This window comes from Neovison vison, chromosome 6 (genome assembly GCF_020171115.1).
Source record: "Neovison vison isolate M4711 chromosome 6, ASM_NN_V1, whole genome shotgun sequence".
In the NCBI taxonomy this organism is placed as follows: Eukaryota; Metazoa; Chordata; class Mammalia; order Carnivora; family Mustelidae; genus Neogale; species Neogale vison.
In genome coordinates, this window is record NC_058096.1 from 108,344,450 (window position 1) to 108,356,931 (window position 12,482).

General features: G+C 40.6%; 1 protein-coding gene across 1 annotated transcript in view; it reads right to left on the reverse strand.

Annotated features, from left to right (window-relative positions):
* LIPH (lipase H) overlaps positions 1–6,271 on the reverse strand; it is a 46,829-nt gene extending 40,558 nt beyond the window's left edge. The window contains exon 1 of the mRNA XM_044251934.1: positions 6,110–6,271. Coding sequence (XP_044107869.1) covers positions 6,110–6,158 — 49 coding nt within the window. The 5' untranslated portion in view covers positions 6,159–6,271. The remainder of the gene's footprint in view (positions 1–6,109) is intronic.
* Positions 6,272–12,482: the final 6,211 nt, after the last annotated feature.

Consider the following 12,482-nt stretch of genomic DNA (forward strand, 5'->3'; position numbering starts at 1 on the left):
TGACCAAATAGGTGTTTTGTCACCTTATGTTAAGCAGGACTTTCTGGCTAATTAAATACCCTTCAGTTAACAAACACGCTTCAATATGCTACCATAAGGATAAATCGTGAAAACATTATGATAAATGAAGAAGTTAGTCACAAAAGACCACAAATTATATTACTCCATTCATATGAAATGTCCAGAGTAGGGGACTCTATAAAGACAGAAAGTAGATCAGTGGTTGCTAAGGGCTGGGGGAAGAAGGAAGTTGGGGAACAAGGGTACAGTAGCTCAATGGTGCCAGTTTCCTTTCTAAGGTCATAAAAATGTTCTAAAATTGACGAGTGATTGTTGCACGTCTCTGTGAATACACTAAAAACCGTTGAATAACACTTTAAATGGGTGAATCTTATGTATGAATTACATCACAATACAACTGTTTTAAGAAATGGTTCCTATAATTTCAAACTTTCATGGAAAGACCAGAGTGAAAAGGTGAAGTCTTTTGGGGTTAACTGGGCAGAAGATTCACTTTTTTCTGTCAACATCGAAACAGGCCTCCAGTTTCCAGTTTTTCTTTCCCCTTGGGAACTGAGTGATGGACCTCCACTTCATACCACTAAATAAAGCCCCCACTTTAGTGAGTCTCTTGTGGGGAGGGTTCGCAGTTGCTCCAGCAAAAATAAAGTACTCTTATTCTCAGCCTTAGGAACTACTTATAGCAGTGACCTTGTTTTATGTTTGCCAGAGAAAACTGTGTTGGATACACAAAATGCCCTCTTAATTGCAAGGACACCTCTAGTCTTCTAACCACTGACTATATTTATTTAGGAAACAACAGAGAAAACAGATATACCTCTGTTTTCCTAGACTGATCGATTTCAGCTGAGTCCTAGCTGGAGAGAAAGTGTGATTGCCTCAGACAGACCACTGACAACCCCACTCCCTTTCTGATGAGACTTCCAAGGGATAATCTCCCTTTACCCTCACAAGACCTACCACCTGAAAGCAAAATGAAGCTGCCCAGGCTCTTCTTGGTGTCACTCAACTGTTCAAGCTTTTTAGCTTCTACCTGCTTTTGGAATTGATTTCATTTCCCACATTTCTGACTAGGGGAAAACTTCTACAAAAAGAAGAGGCTCCTCACTCATGTCTAGAGAGTTTTCAGTGACAAAAGAAGATGGAATTGTGGACGGAAATAACCTACTGATGAAGCAATTGGGAGTGAGGGCGGAGGAGAGAAAATTCCTGAGTTTCTATGAGAATCAATAAGTACAGGGAGGTTCATATTTCAGTCTCTCAATGTGGCTGAGTCAACTGATTACAAACGAAAGCATCAGTTTCTCTTTGACTTATGGTTGGCGAAGTGTAGTCCACTAGTCAAACCCACGCGGCAGGCTCAGTGAAATTCCACCTCATTTAACCTTGATGCACCAGTATGCAGTCAGGAAGTGAAACAAGGATGTCCCTGACTCACGCTTCCTTTATTTCAAGTTTTGCGTTTCAAGGTGTGCTCAAGCTGTCATTTCTCCCACCCCCAAACATGACAGAGGTGTTAATAACTTCCTTTAGAACAGAGGTCCACAGACACGTATAGTAACTTTATGTTTCCTGGAAAGTATTCAGTGATACCAAGATGAAGGGAGACATTGTCAAGGATTCCACATTCTGGGCAAAGTATACTAGTCCTCTTCTGAGACACAGCTCCCCACATGTTAATTGGTGAAGTCACGACGTTTCCTGTAGCCCACACTAGAGCACATTTTTATGCTTGCCTGAAAACACTGTTCTGAAGTAATTTCCAAAATCCCAGAAGTAAAAATTCCATTAGGCCAGAAACTGCCCTGAAGAGATCAGAGTATGAGTTAGACTCCTATTTTCAAAAGAGGTAGAAGGGGGAAGTGACATTTTCCTACTATGAAATTCTAGTCAATTTTTAAATCTGGAAAGTAACTCAGGTATACACACACACACACACACACGTATGTATATATGTATGTATGTATTTTATGCAGAGGAACCACATTGATTTTGGCATTAGAAACTTGTTCTGAACCAGATGGTTAAGTGTAGGGGCCCAGGGCAGGCTGCCCCCAAACAGGCCACTTTGGCATGAAGATTATTTTGAATTAAAAGCAATCGATGGGGGCACATGGGTGGCTCAGTGGGTTAAACCTCTGCCTTCGGCTCAGGTCATGATCCCAGGGTCCTGGGATGGAGCCCCACATCAGGCTCTCTGCTTAGCAGAGAGCCTGCTTCCTCCTCTTTCTCTCTGCCTACTTGTGATTTCTGTCTCTCTGTCAAATAAATAAATAAATAAATAAAATCTTTTAAATAATCAAAAATAAAAGCAATCAGGTGCTTTAGCCTGGATGGTTCAGTGGGTTAAGCATCTGACTCTTGATTTCAGCTCAGTTCATGATCTCAGGGTTGTGAGATCAAGCCCCACATTCGGCTCCACGCTGGGTACCAACCCAGCTTAAGATTCTCAAGTCTCCCTGTGCCTCTCCCCAACCCTCTTTCTCTCTCTTAAAAAAAAAAAAAAAAAAAAAAAAAGTAATCAAAACGCAGCCGATTCAGGAAAAGCTTTTTACGTCCCTCTCCTCAACAGCCTAGAAAGAATAGATAGAGGACCGGCTCCAGGGGGAGAGCTGTCACTGTAGATAACTACACTGTTACAAATTAGGTGTGCAGACAGGGAGAAACCCAGGAAGGCCTCTTTGAACAAAGTTCTCTATGTCCCATTGTTTCTGAGTGGTCCAGCAAACATTCACCACACACTTACTCTTTTTCATTTTCCCATGAATTCATTCCTTCCCTTTGAGGTCCCAGACTTCTACCTTCCTCTCCTTAATTCAGAATGACATATATACCTCATTTTGCGTGACTGTCCCTTGAAATCCCCGTGTCTCCGTGGAATCCCCATAGGTACTAAATTAAATTTGATTTTCTGCTGCTCATCTGAGTCATGTCATTTTGATTCTTGATGTGGCCTGAAGCACTTTGAAGGGGGCAGGAAATTCTTGCTCCCGGACAGAAACATTCCCAGTTGGTCAGGGCCAAACCTGATGGAGTACCTCTTGTTTCTTTTTTAAAACCCTGACAAATATAGGCAGGAAGCATATGGGCAAAATGCCATCCTGGTTGAACATTTCTGCTTTTAACCAACAGCATAACTTCTAGGATACAACAGAGAAAATAAATAAGATACTAGATTTCCTCATTCTCACCTCCTAATCATGTGCACAAATATGTGCTTTCATACCCACTGCCTTTCACCTTTGTCTCTCTGTCAGAGAAGGGTAAGTCTCTCTCCATCTCTGTCTCTGTCTCTGTCTCTCTCTCTCACACACATTCACACACACACACACACACACACACACACACACACTACGGAGTTATAAATTATCTCAGGAAGACTTCAAATACCCGAGAAACTAATTCTCTGTTTTGGGCACTAAGCTATTTTCTCTAGGCAAATATCTATGTAGTTTTACACAGATTTCCATAAGCCAAAGTACCGATAAAGAGTCACTTTAAAATATTATTTATGACCACAGCCTTAATATAGAACGATAGTTATCAACATTTGTTCTTTGGATCACCTGCAGCTGAAAAAGCCAGAAGGTCTATTAGAAATGCACAATTCTGGGCATTTCTCAATGTCCACTGAGTCTGGATCTTTGGGAGTGGCCTGCATTTTAAACAAGTCCCCAGGGGGTTCTGGGGCACACTAGAGCTTGCTTGCCATTGCTTTGCTCACTGTTAAAATTATGGCAAATATTCCCATCATGATTTCACAAACGTTGGAACAGAACAAAGATCTCCAATAGTGAATGACCTGTATCCTCTATGTTTCAGAATCACATCTTAATACTTGTTGGTTTGGGGACAGCAAGCCAAAGAAGGGAAAAGCAGAAAGTCGATGTATTTGTGATTAATAATTTCTGCTATCAGATGCATATTATTCAACACCCTCTCCCATGAAGTTGCAAGTTCATGGTTTTGCAGACACCAAGAAGTCTAAATTTAGCTTACAGCTATAATTATGTTTTTCCTTCTAGCTACAGAAGTTTATTGTGATGTGTCTCTGTTTAGATTCTATCATTCAGCAGTGAGTCTTCTAGAATCATTTAAAATAAGACTTTACTGATGACGTAATGATAAGTAAAAAGGCAGGTCACAAAAAAATTAAGTTCCAACGTTGTATATAGAGCTATGTAATGCAGGACTGAAAGAAAATACCCACAAATCAGCATCAGGTTTTTTTGTGTCAGGGTTAGCCCACTCCCCTAAAATTATCTCTAAATTTATGTTCATTTTAAAATTTATTTTATTTTATTTTTTTAATGATTTTTTTAAAAAGATGTTATCTATTTATGAGAGAGAGAGCACGAACAGCCGCCGAGGGAAGGCCAGAGGGAGAAGCAGGCTCCTGGCTGATTAAAGAGCCAGACGTGAGACTCAATCCCAGGACCCCGGGGTCTTGACTGGAGCCGAAAGCAGATGCTTAACCAACTGAGCCACCCAGGCATCCCCTTATGTTCATTTTTTTTTTAAACTTAAACATTAGAATAAACACACACTTTAAAATATTGACTTCTCAGTGAAAAATACCATCATTAGTGTAATTGTAACTTACTGTTAAATCAACTTCCAAAGCACAAATTAGGAAAAATTTATTTATATAAGGCTGAAATCCTCATACAACTATTTTAACTTTTCCATTCCCTTTCTAGGCCTCATTTGCAGGCACAGATAATGTGATTTTAACGTAGTTGTAATCTTCGTTTATCTACAAGTTTGAATTCTGTTTTGTCTACTTGGCATTGTTTTATAAACATGTTTGCACATTTCTGCATAGCTTCAGAATTATTCTAAAGGCTACATTTTTAAAAAAAGTTTGATATATTGGACTTCATCCATTCCTGTATAAAGAATCATTTTTGCTGTACCTAGTTTCAAGTTATTATAAGTAACATAGTTAGAATCATCTTCTTAAGATTTTCTTTTTCCCCTTTTAAAAGACATTTCCTGAGAATAAATTCTCAGCAGTGGATTTACTAGTTCAAAGGGCATGAACATTTTTATGGATACTATAAGTAAAATATTTCCTTTAAGAAAATTGTACCAATCTTCATTACCATAAACTGTGGTAAAATTTCACGAGACTAAATTATCATAAGAAAAAATGACTGAATTCCTAAGAAGGCCAAGTTTCTTTAAAAAAAAAAAAACAAACAAAAAAAACAGGGGTGCCTGGGTGGCTCGGTGGGTTAAAGCCTCTGTCTTCAGCTCAGGTCCTGATCCCAGGCCCCCATTGAGCTCTTTGCTCAGCGGGGAGCCTGCTTCCCTTCCTCATTCTGCCTGCCTCTCTGCCTACTTGTGATCTCTGCCTGTTGAATAAATAAATAAATAAATAGAACAAAAAAGCCACTTCATTTTATTTTTCTTACCCTGCTATGCACATTACTGTTTTATTTATTTATTTATTTCCTTACTTATTTATTCACTTAGTAGTCTCTGTACTTAATGTGGGCTCAGGCTCATGACCCTGAGATCAAGAGTTGAATGCTCTTCTGACTGAGCCAGCCAGCCGACCCTGTACATCACTGTTTTAATTTATATTCATTTTGATTAATAATTTTTCAGTTATCAATATGCCAGGCACCATTCCAAGGGGTTTACATAAAGTCATGTTTTCCTAAAAGGTAACTGAAATAAACTGTTACCGAAAGCTTATAAAAACCTGTCCTGTATATATTAGATAGTATAATAAAAGAAAACTTAAGATTTCTGGAAAATAACTGACCTTCTTTTATAGAGGTGGAAAGGCACAGAAGACTTAACTATGAGAGAAAATAACTTTTAGATTTCCCAGCATATATATTTTTTGTATATCAGAAGAACCAGTTAATCGAAAGAAGTCATAGTCTCTTTTATTACTGAGAAAAAAAAAAGCTTTTCAGGATTTGCAAGCCCATTTAACCCATACCTTGTTTCCTTAAAAGGAATTAAATAAAGCTTAAAAAGTCCACTGAAGGAACTGGGCTAATAAAATGCAAAGTGACAATACTGCTAGTAATGTTTTTAAATAATTAAGAAAGCCATTCAATAAATGACCTACCTGATTTGACCAAGCACAGCAAACTGATGAAGAAGTATAATTTCAGCATATGGAAACTGGAGAGAGCGTGCGTCACATTCACAAGAAGGGTGTCCTGCCCAGAGCCTAGTTTCTCAGAGGGCTTTGCTCAGAGAGAGTTCAGAGGACTAATCCAGAGGTGTGGTGATAACAGGAAGTTCCAGAGAGGGACGGCAGGCAGGTCCCAACCCTTTCAGGATTTTTGACTCCTCCTCTTTTCAGTGGAAGGTTGGTACATTTTTGCCGGACACAATTTTATGCGTATCTTTTAAAAAATTGTATGCATGTCTTAATATCCTAATGTGTACTTGCAGAATGACGAGTTCAAAATAGTTTCATTCTTTGTGGGCGGTTTATTAGTCGTTTGGCGTGGTATGTTGAAATCAAGTGTGCTTTGAGATACTTGCCTCCCTGTCCTTGTGAATGAAACAAATGCAATGACTATTCTGTTGGCCTGTGAACACAAAACTACTTTTAATGTTAATTCACACGCTCCTGCCTCATTTGGCAGTCTTTAGACTTTGCAAAGAACATTTTATTAAGCCTAATCATTCCCCCGTATATGTCCAAATAGGCTTCAGGTTAAAGGAAATTTTTATGGCATTATACATACTTTTATTTCTTCTTATCCAGAGTTCCTATCTCTCCCCCTCTTTCTTGTCCTCCTTTTTAGAAGAAAAGTAAGCACAAAAGCTTTAAATAGAGAGCTGTGTCAGAACCTACCCAACTCAGTGTTGGAAGTAACTGAACATGTGCTCCCACGGCTACAGGGTAATTTAATTCCGCTGGTGGAGGTGTCGGTAGCCTTTACTCAGGCTGGTGAGGGTTTGATGAGCTGAAACATAAATTTACTTATTTATTTATTTTAAAGATTTTATTTATTTATTTGACACAGAGAGATCACGGTAGGCAGAGAGGCAGGCAGAGAGAGAGAGAGGAGCAGAGAGCCCGATGCAGGACTCAATCCCAGGACCCTGAAATCATGACCTGAGCCGAAGGCAGAGGTTTAACCCACTGAGCCATCCAGGCGCCCTGAATTTATAAATAAAGACGGAACAACTGAAGAATATGTTTCCCTCTGGAGCACCAGGGCAAAAGCCACTAGTCGTTTAGCACTGTCTGCCTGAAATAGGCATTCATGAAGCAACAGCATCTCTCATAGAAGTTTATCAGTCCTCTGTGTCTGTACTCCATCCCAACAGCAGGGGATTCCGTGCAGGAAGTAGATTCAAGCAATGCTTCCCAAAGAGTCAGTACCTGAGATCTCCCCTGGGGGACTTTTCAAAGCACTGTGTGTAGATTCTGGGTCATACCTCACACCTGATCAATGCCAGGACTCCCTACCAGTGGTCCACATCTCACGTCTTCCACTCACTAGTGGTGTGGCTTGAAGCCACATTTAAGAACATTTCCGTTCTCAAACTCTTACTTTTCTCAACTGTCAAATGAAGAAAACAAGACCACCTATCTCACAGGGCTGTTTTCTGGATTCAATGAACTATTCTAAGTACAGTTCACAGCTCTGTGCCTGCTACGAAGGTAAGCTCGCTGACCCCTGCGTAACTCCTATTACCTACGTGGCTATGCCCTCCACACCTTTCCCTCCTGTTGGAAAGCAGGGCTGCTCCAGGCAAGAAGAGGGATCAAGTGGATTTTAGGAATGGAGGGCACCTGACAGCAGTGATGTTTCAGGTGAATGACGTCAGTCAGTTCTGTAGTCTGTTTTCATCTTTTGTCTCCTGCTGGAGAAATAAATTAAGGATACACAGAGAAAAACAAATAGGGGACCTGCTAGCTTTTTTATTTTTCCATTTGCAGCAAGCTTTACTGATTTGGAAACAACTGCCCTCTGGAACAAATGGAGAATTGTTCCACATTCTCTTAGGAACCTGTTTATGGAATGCATTGCTCACTGCTGGATCAGTGTGCTTGTCTGATAAATATTTGTTGAGCTCCTATCAGTTTTCGTACCACGCCAAGCCTTTATCTAGGCAGAGCTAATGTACATTTTTCCTGGAAACCGGCCAATTATAGGAATAAGAATCATTTCCCTTAGGAGGCCTCTTTGTATTACTGTTAATGATTTTCCTGCCGGTAGGCACAGAAGGTGACATCTGATTCCCCAGCTGTGTGCTGTTTTCTATTTAGAGCATTGAAAACAATACAAGAATCAATGGGAGAACCCATACTCTCAAAGAAAGAGAATTAGTAAGAAATATCAAATATGAAAAAAAATTTCAAATTTGGCATTATACATTATACATTATATACATTATACATTATACATTCCAGAGGATGGGGGCTGGAGGGAGGAAAGGTGGGGCAAACTGGAGAACAGGTGCGCAGGGAATCTTTGAGAGGGGAATTAATTCTGTCTTTTGCTTGTGGGGTGGTCAGGGCAATCTACACAGCTGATAAGATTGGGCAGGACTACACACACACACACACACACATATGTGCATGTGAAACTGGTAAAATCTAAATTTGAGTTGTAGATTGGATCAACATCAATTTTCTCCATTCTACTTATGTAAGATGTTACAGAGTTGGGGGACTCTGGGTGAGGGTACACGACACATCCCCGAACTATTGTTGCAGCTTCCTGTGAACCTATAATTATTTCAGAATAAAAGTCTTTAAAAATTCCAAAAGATGGGCCAACTCCTAATTATTTGAGTGTTAACATTTACTCCAAGGTATTCTGAGGAAAACCATTTCTTCGTTGCTCATCAGCTAGTCAAGAGTAAATAATGGTCAGTTTTCTCAATATGATGACCCTGATAAACGATCAGAACTCAAGAATAACACAATTTGTCTCATTTCCAACTTAGTATTATGCACTGACTCTTTTTTTTTTTTTTCCTTAACCTAGAAATCACTTGCTACAGAGAGCAGAATAGAAAGGGGGCAGGCAAGCTTCCAAATGTGTGGACAGGAAAAACAGGTATGGAAGTGTCCTGGAACTGAGGGGAGGTGGTTTTATAGTTCTCACTGGCGCCAACGGTCAGGGAAGGTGACCTATGTCCTCTCTCACCCTGGTCTAGTGCTCCAAGCTGCTCTATGACTCACTCTAACGTCTTCTCATCTGCAACAGTGACCCCACAATCTCTTGCCAGCTGTGCACTTTGGAAAAATAAGTTTCCTTGATTCATTTTCTACAAGGAGACCAAGGCAAACGTCCCCTCATCTGTATATTTGTTTCATTTCTTCATTCATTGATTGAACATTTCTGAGGCTTCCGTTTAAAAAAATAATAAGAAAGAATAGGGGGTGGCTCCTTCTCTCAAGAAGACAGACATATTGGGATGCCTGGGTGGCTCAGTGGGTTAAGCCTCTGCCTTCAGCTCAGGTCATGGTCTCAGGGTCCTGGGATCAAGCCCCGCATCGGGCTCTTTGCTCATTGAGGAGCCTGCTTCCTCCTTTCTCTCTGCCTGCCTCTCTGCCTACTTGTGATCTCTTTCTGTCAAATAAATAAATAAAATCCTTTAAAAAAACAAATGTAAGAAATAATATAAATATATAGAGAATAATACATTTAGGCTTGCTTATTAACATTATTATGTGGATAATTTTTTAGTAGTCTATTACAAAACAGTAAGGAAAACACCTGAATACTACTTTTCTGGCCTGAGAAGTATTTTTCATGGAATAGAGCTACTTTGTTTTAGAAACCATGACTTCCTCACAAACAATGTATCAAACAAAATAAATGCAAGTCCAGTGCTTTTAAGTAACTGCTTCTTTGCAGAGTGCTGCTCAGAGGGTTTCAAGAGTAGAGGGCTCTAGCAAGGCCTGTAGGTACACTGGCAAGACAGAGGCAAAATGCTTTATTAATTGAAAATTCATTAAAGGGGCACCTGAGTGTCTCGGTTAAGTGTCTGCCTTGGGCTGAGGTCATGATCCTAGGGTCCTGGGATTGAACCCCACTTCTTGCTCTCTGCTCAGCAGGGAACCTGCTTCTCCCTCTCCCTGCTGCTCCCCCTGCTTGTGCTCTCTCCCTCTCCCACTCTATCAAATAAATAAATAAAATCTTTTAAAAAATTAAAGTTCATTAAAAATTTTTTTAAAAATTAAAAAAAAATTTTTTAAATTTTTAAAAAAATTTTTACTGTCCAGTATTTAATATCCATTGGTACCATATATTTTAGATTTATTTAGATCTTAAACTACAGTTTTAAATTATTATTATTATTAGAATCAGAATCCAGTTTTTATTTTTATTATTTTTTAAAAATTTTATTTATTTATTTGACAGAGAGAGAGATCACAAGCAGGCAGAGAGGCAGGCAGAGAGGGGGGGGCTCTCTCTCGCTGAGCAGAGAGCCCTATGTGGGGCTTGATCCCAGTACCCTGAGATCATGACCTGAGCCAAAGGCAGAGGCTTAACCCACTGAGCCACCCAGGTGCCCTCCGTTTTTATTTTTAACTGGCTTTCCACAGATTGGTCACAAGAATCTTGCATCCTCATTATTTAGTTATATACACAGAGCAGGCACACAGATTTGTCTCGGTGAGAAGCAACTCTGGAAGAATCCACGCCTGTAACATCTGCCTTGGGCCCTCATTTGAAACCATTATGAGCCCTTTGAGGTATTCATGTTAACTCATCAGGGTCTTTCTTGCCTAGAGTCATCCTCCTCTTCTGGATGGGAAACTGGGAACCCCTTAGGTCCTCCCAGAGGTTCCTTTCTTTTTGAGGTTCTCCCTAGTGCTCTCCAAAGTATCAGGGTTGCTCCATAGTTGAAGTCAGACTACTCCAAAAAACATGTGGAATTTGATGAGAATCAACCCAACCACTATTAGTGATTTAGTAACAGAAAACAACAAATTTAATTTATAAATTTATTTTCCTTAATAAATAAGAACAACAGTATAAATTTGCCTTCCTTAACCACCACAAAAGACAACAAAAGAGGGATCGCCCTGCAAATTAATACAAGAGGGACAGAATAGAAGAGGAGGTGGCTTTTGCAAAGGCCTGAGAAATGATCAGGCACCATCAGAACTACTGTCAGAAATGACAGAAATGTCAGAAATGACAGTAGTTCTGATGGGTTTGGAAAGGGGAAACGGCAGATCCCGTGGAAAATGCAGGATGTGGAAGTGATCAATAAATTGGCTTATTAGATCATTGAAGAAGAGGGAAGAGAAACATTAGGCTTTGGGCCATGCTGGCTGCTGAAGTCAGTCCATCACACACATGAGTACATTTCATTGGCCTGCAGATCTGAGAAGCAGGTTCGATTACCTCTATTTTACAGATTAGGAAAGAGGCTCAAGTAGGGCCGGGTGCTACTTCTCCATAAGGCAGTCCAAGCCCGTGAGCAGCTTTTGTAATAAAATCTAGGACGAGGAACTCTACTTGCTTTTGGATAATAAGGCCAGATTAGACTGAGTAAGATCAACGTCCCATTATTAGGAGGATATGTTTTTCTTGAATACCAGAGTTGATCCCCGGAAGGAAATTAATCTCCAGGGTGGTGAACTATGTTGGATTTTAGACGCAAGAGGCCCAAACCAACAACATCTCACCTTTGGGCTCCTACCCACTTCTATCAAATGGCCCAGAACTCTGGCAGGGGTCAGCAAGACCAAAACTCACAAGAAATCTTTTAACACTCTGAGTGCTGGTAAAGGGAAAATGTGCAAGATTGAACAATGAATTGGAGGGCTAGCTGGGTCTTTACTGTTCTGTGGACAGGAGGAGAATTAGGGATGGGCCTTGGAAAGGCTTGAAGGAGAGGATCTCCGCAGGAGGAAGAGGAAGAGAAGGAAAAGGATTTTTTTTTTAAAGATTTTATTTATTTGACAGAGAGATCACAACTAGGTAGAGAAGCAGGCAAGGGGGGGGTGGGTGGGCAGGAAGCAGGCTCCCTGCTGAGCAGAGAGCCTGACTCGGGGCTCGATCCCAGGACCCTGAGATCATGACCTGAGCCCAAGGCAGAGAAGCAACCCACTGAGCCACCCAGGTGCCCCAAGGAAGAGGATCTTTTCAGAAAACTGGGCAACCATGGAGGATACCCTAATGAAAACCTAAGCACCAGCAGCAGTACAAGGGTTCAAGTTATCCAAACCAGGGAAGAAACCTCTATGTTCTTGTTTTTCCATAGGGCTTTTGTTTTTTGTTTTGTTTTTGTTTTCTCTCCAGCCCTCTTGTGAAGAGTTCTGAGGTCCAGGAATGGCTGTAGCAGTGGTGGGTTGAGGGGTGAGGATAATCCCACTTCTTGCCAGTGGACAGGCATTGGCCTATGCCTCTACTGAGGACCACAGGACAGCAGGGGCACTAACTGGCAAAACCCCAGGCAGGAGAAACTATAAGGTTGAGTGGCTTTCTTTTCTCCCTTTCAGAGGGCAA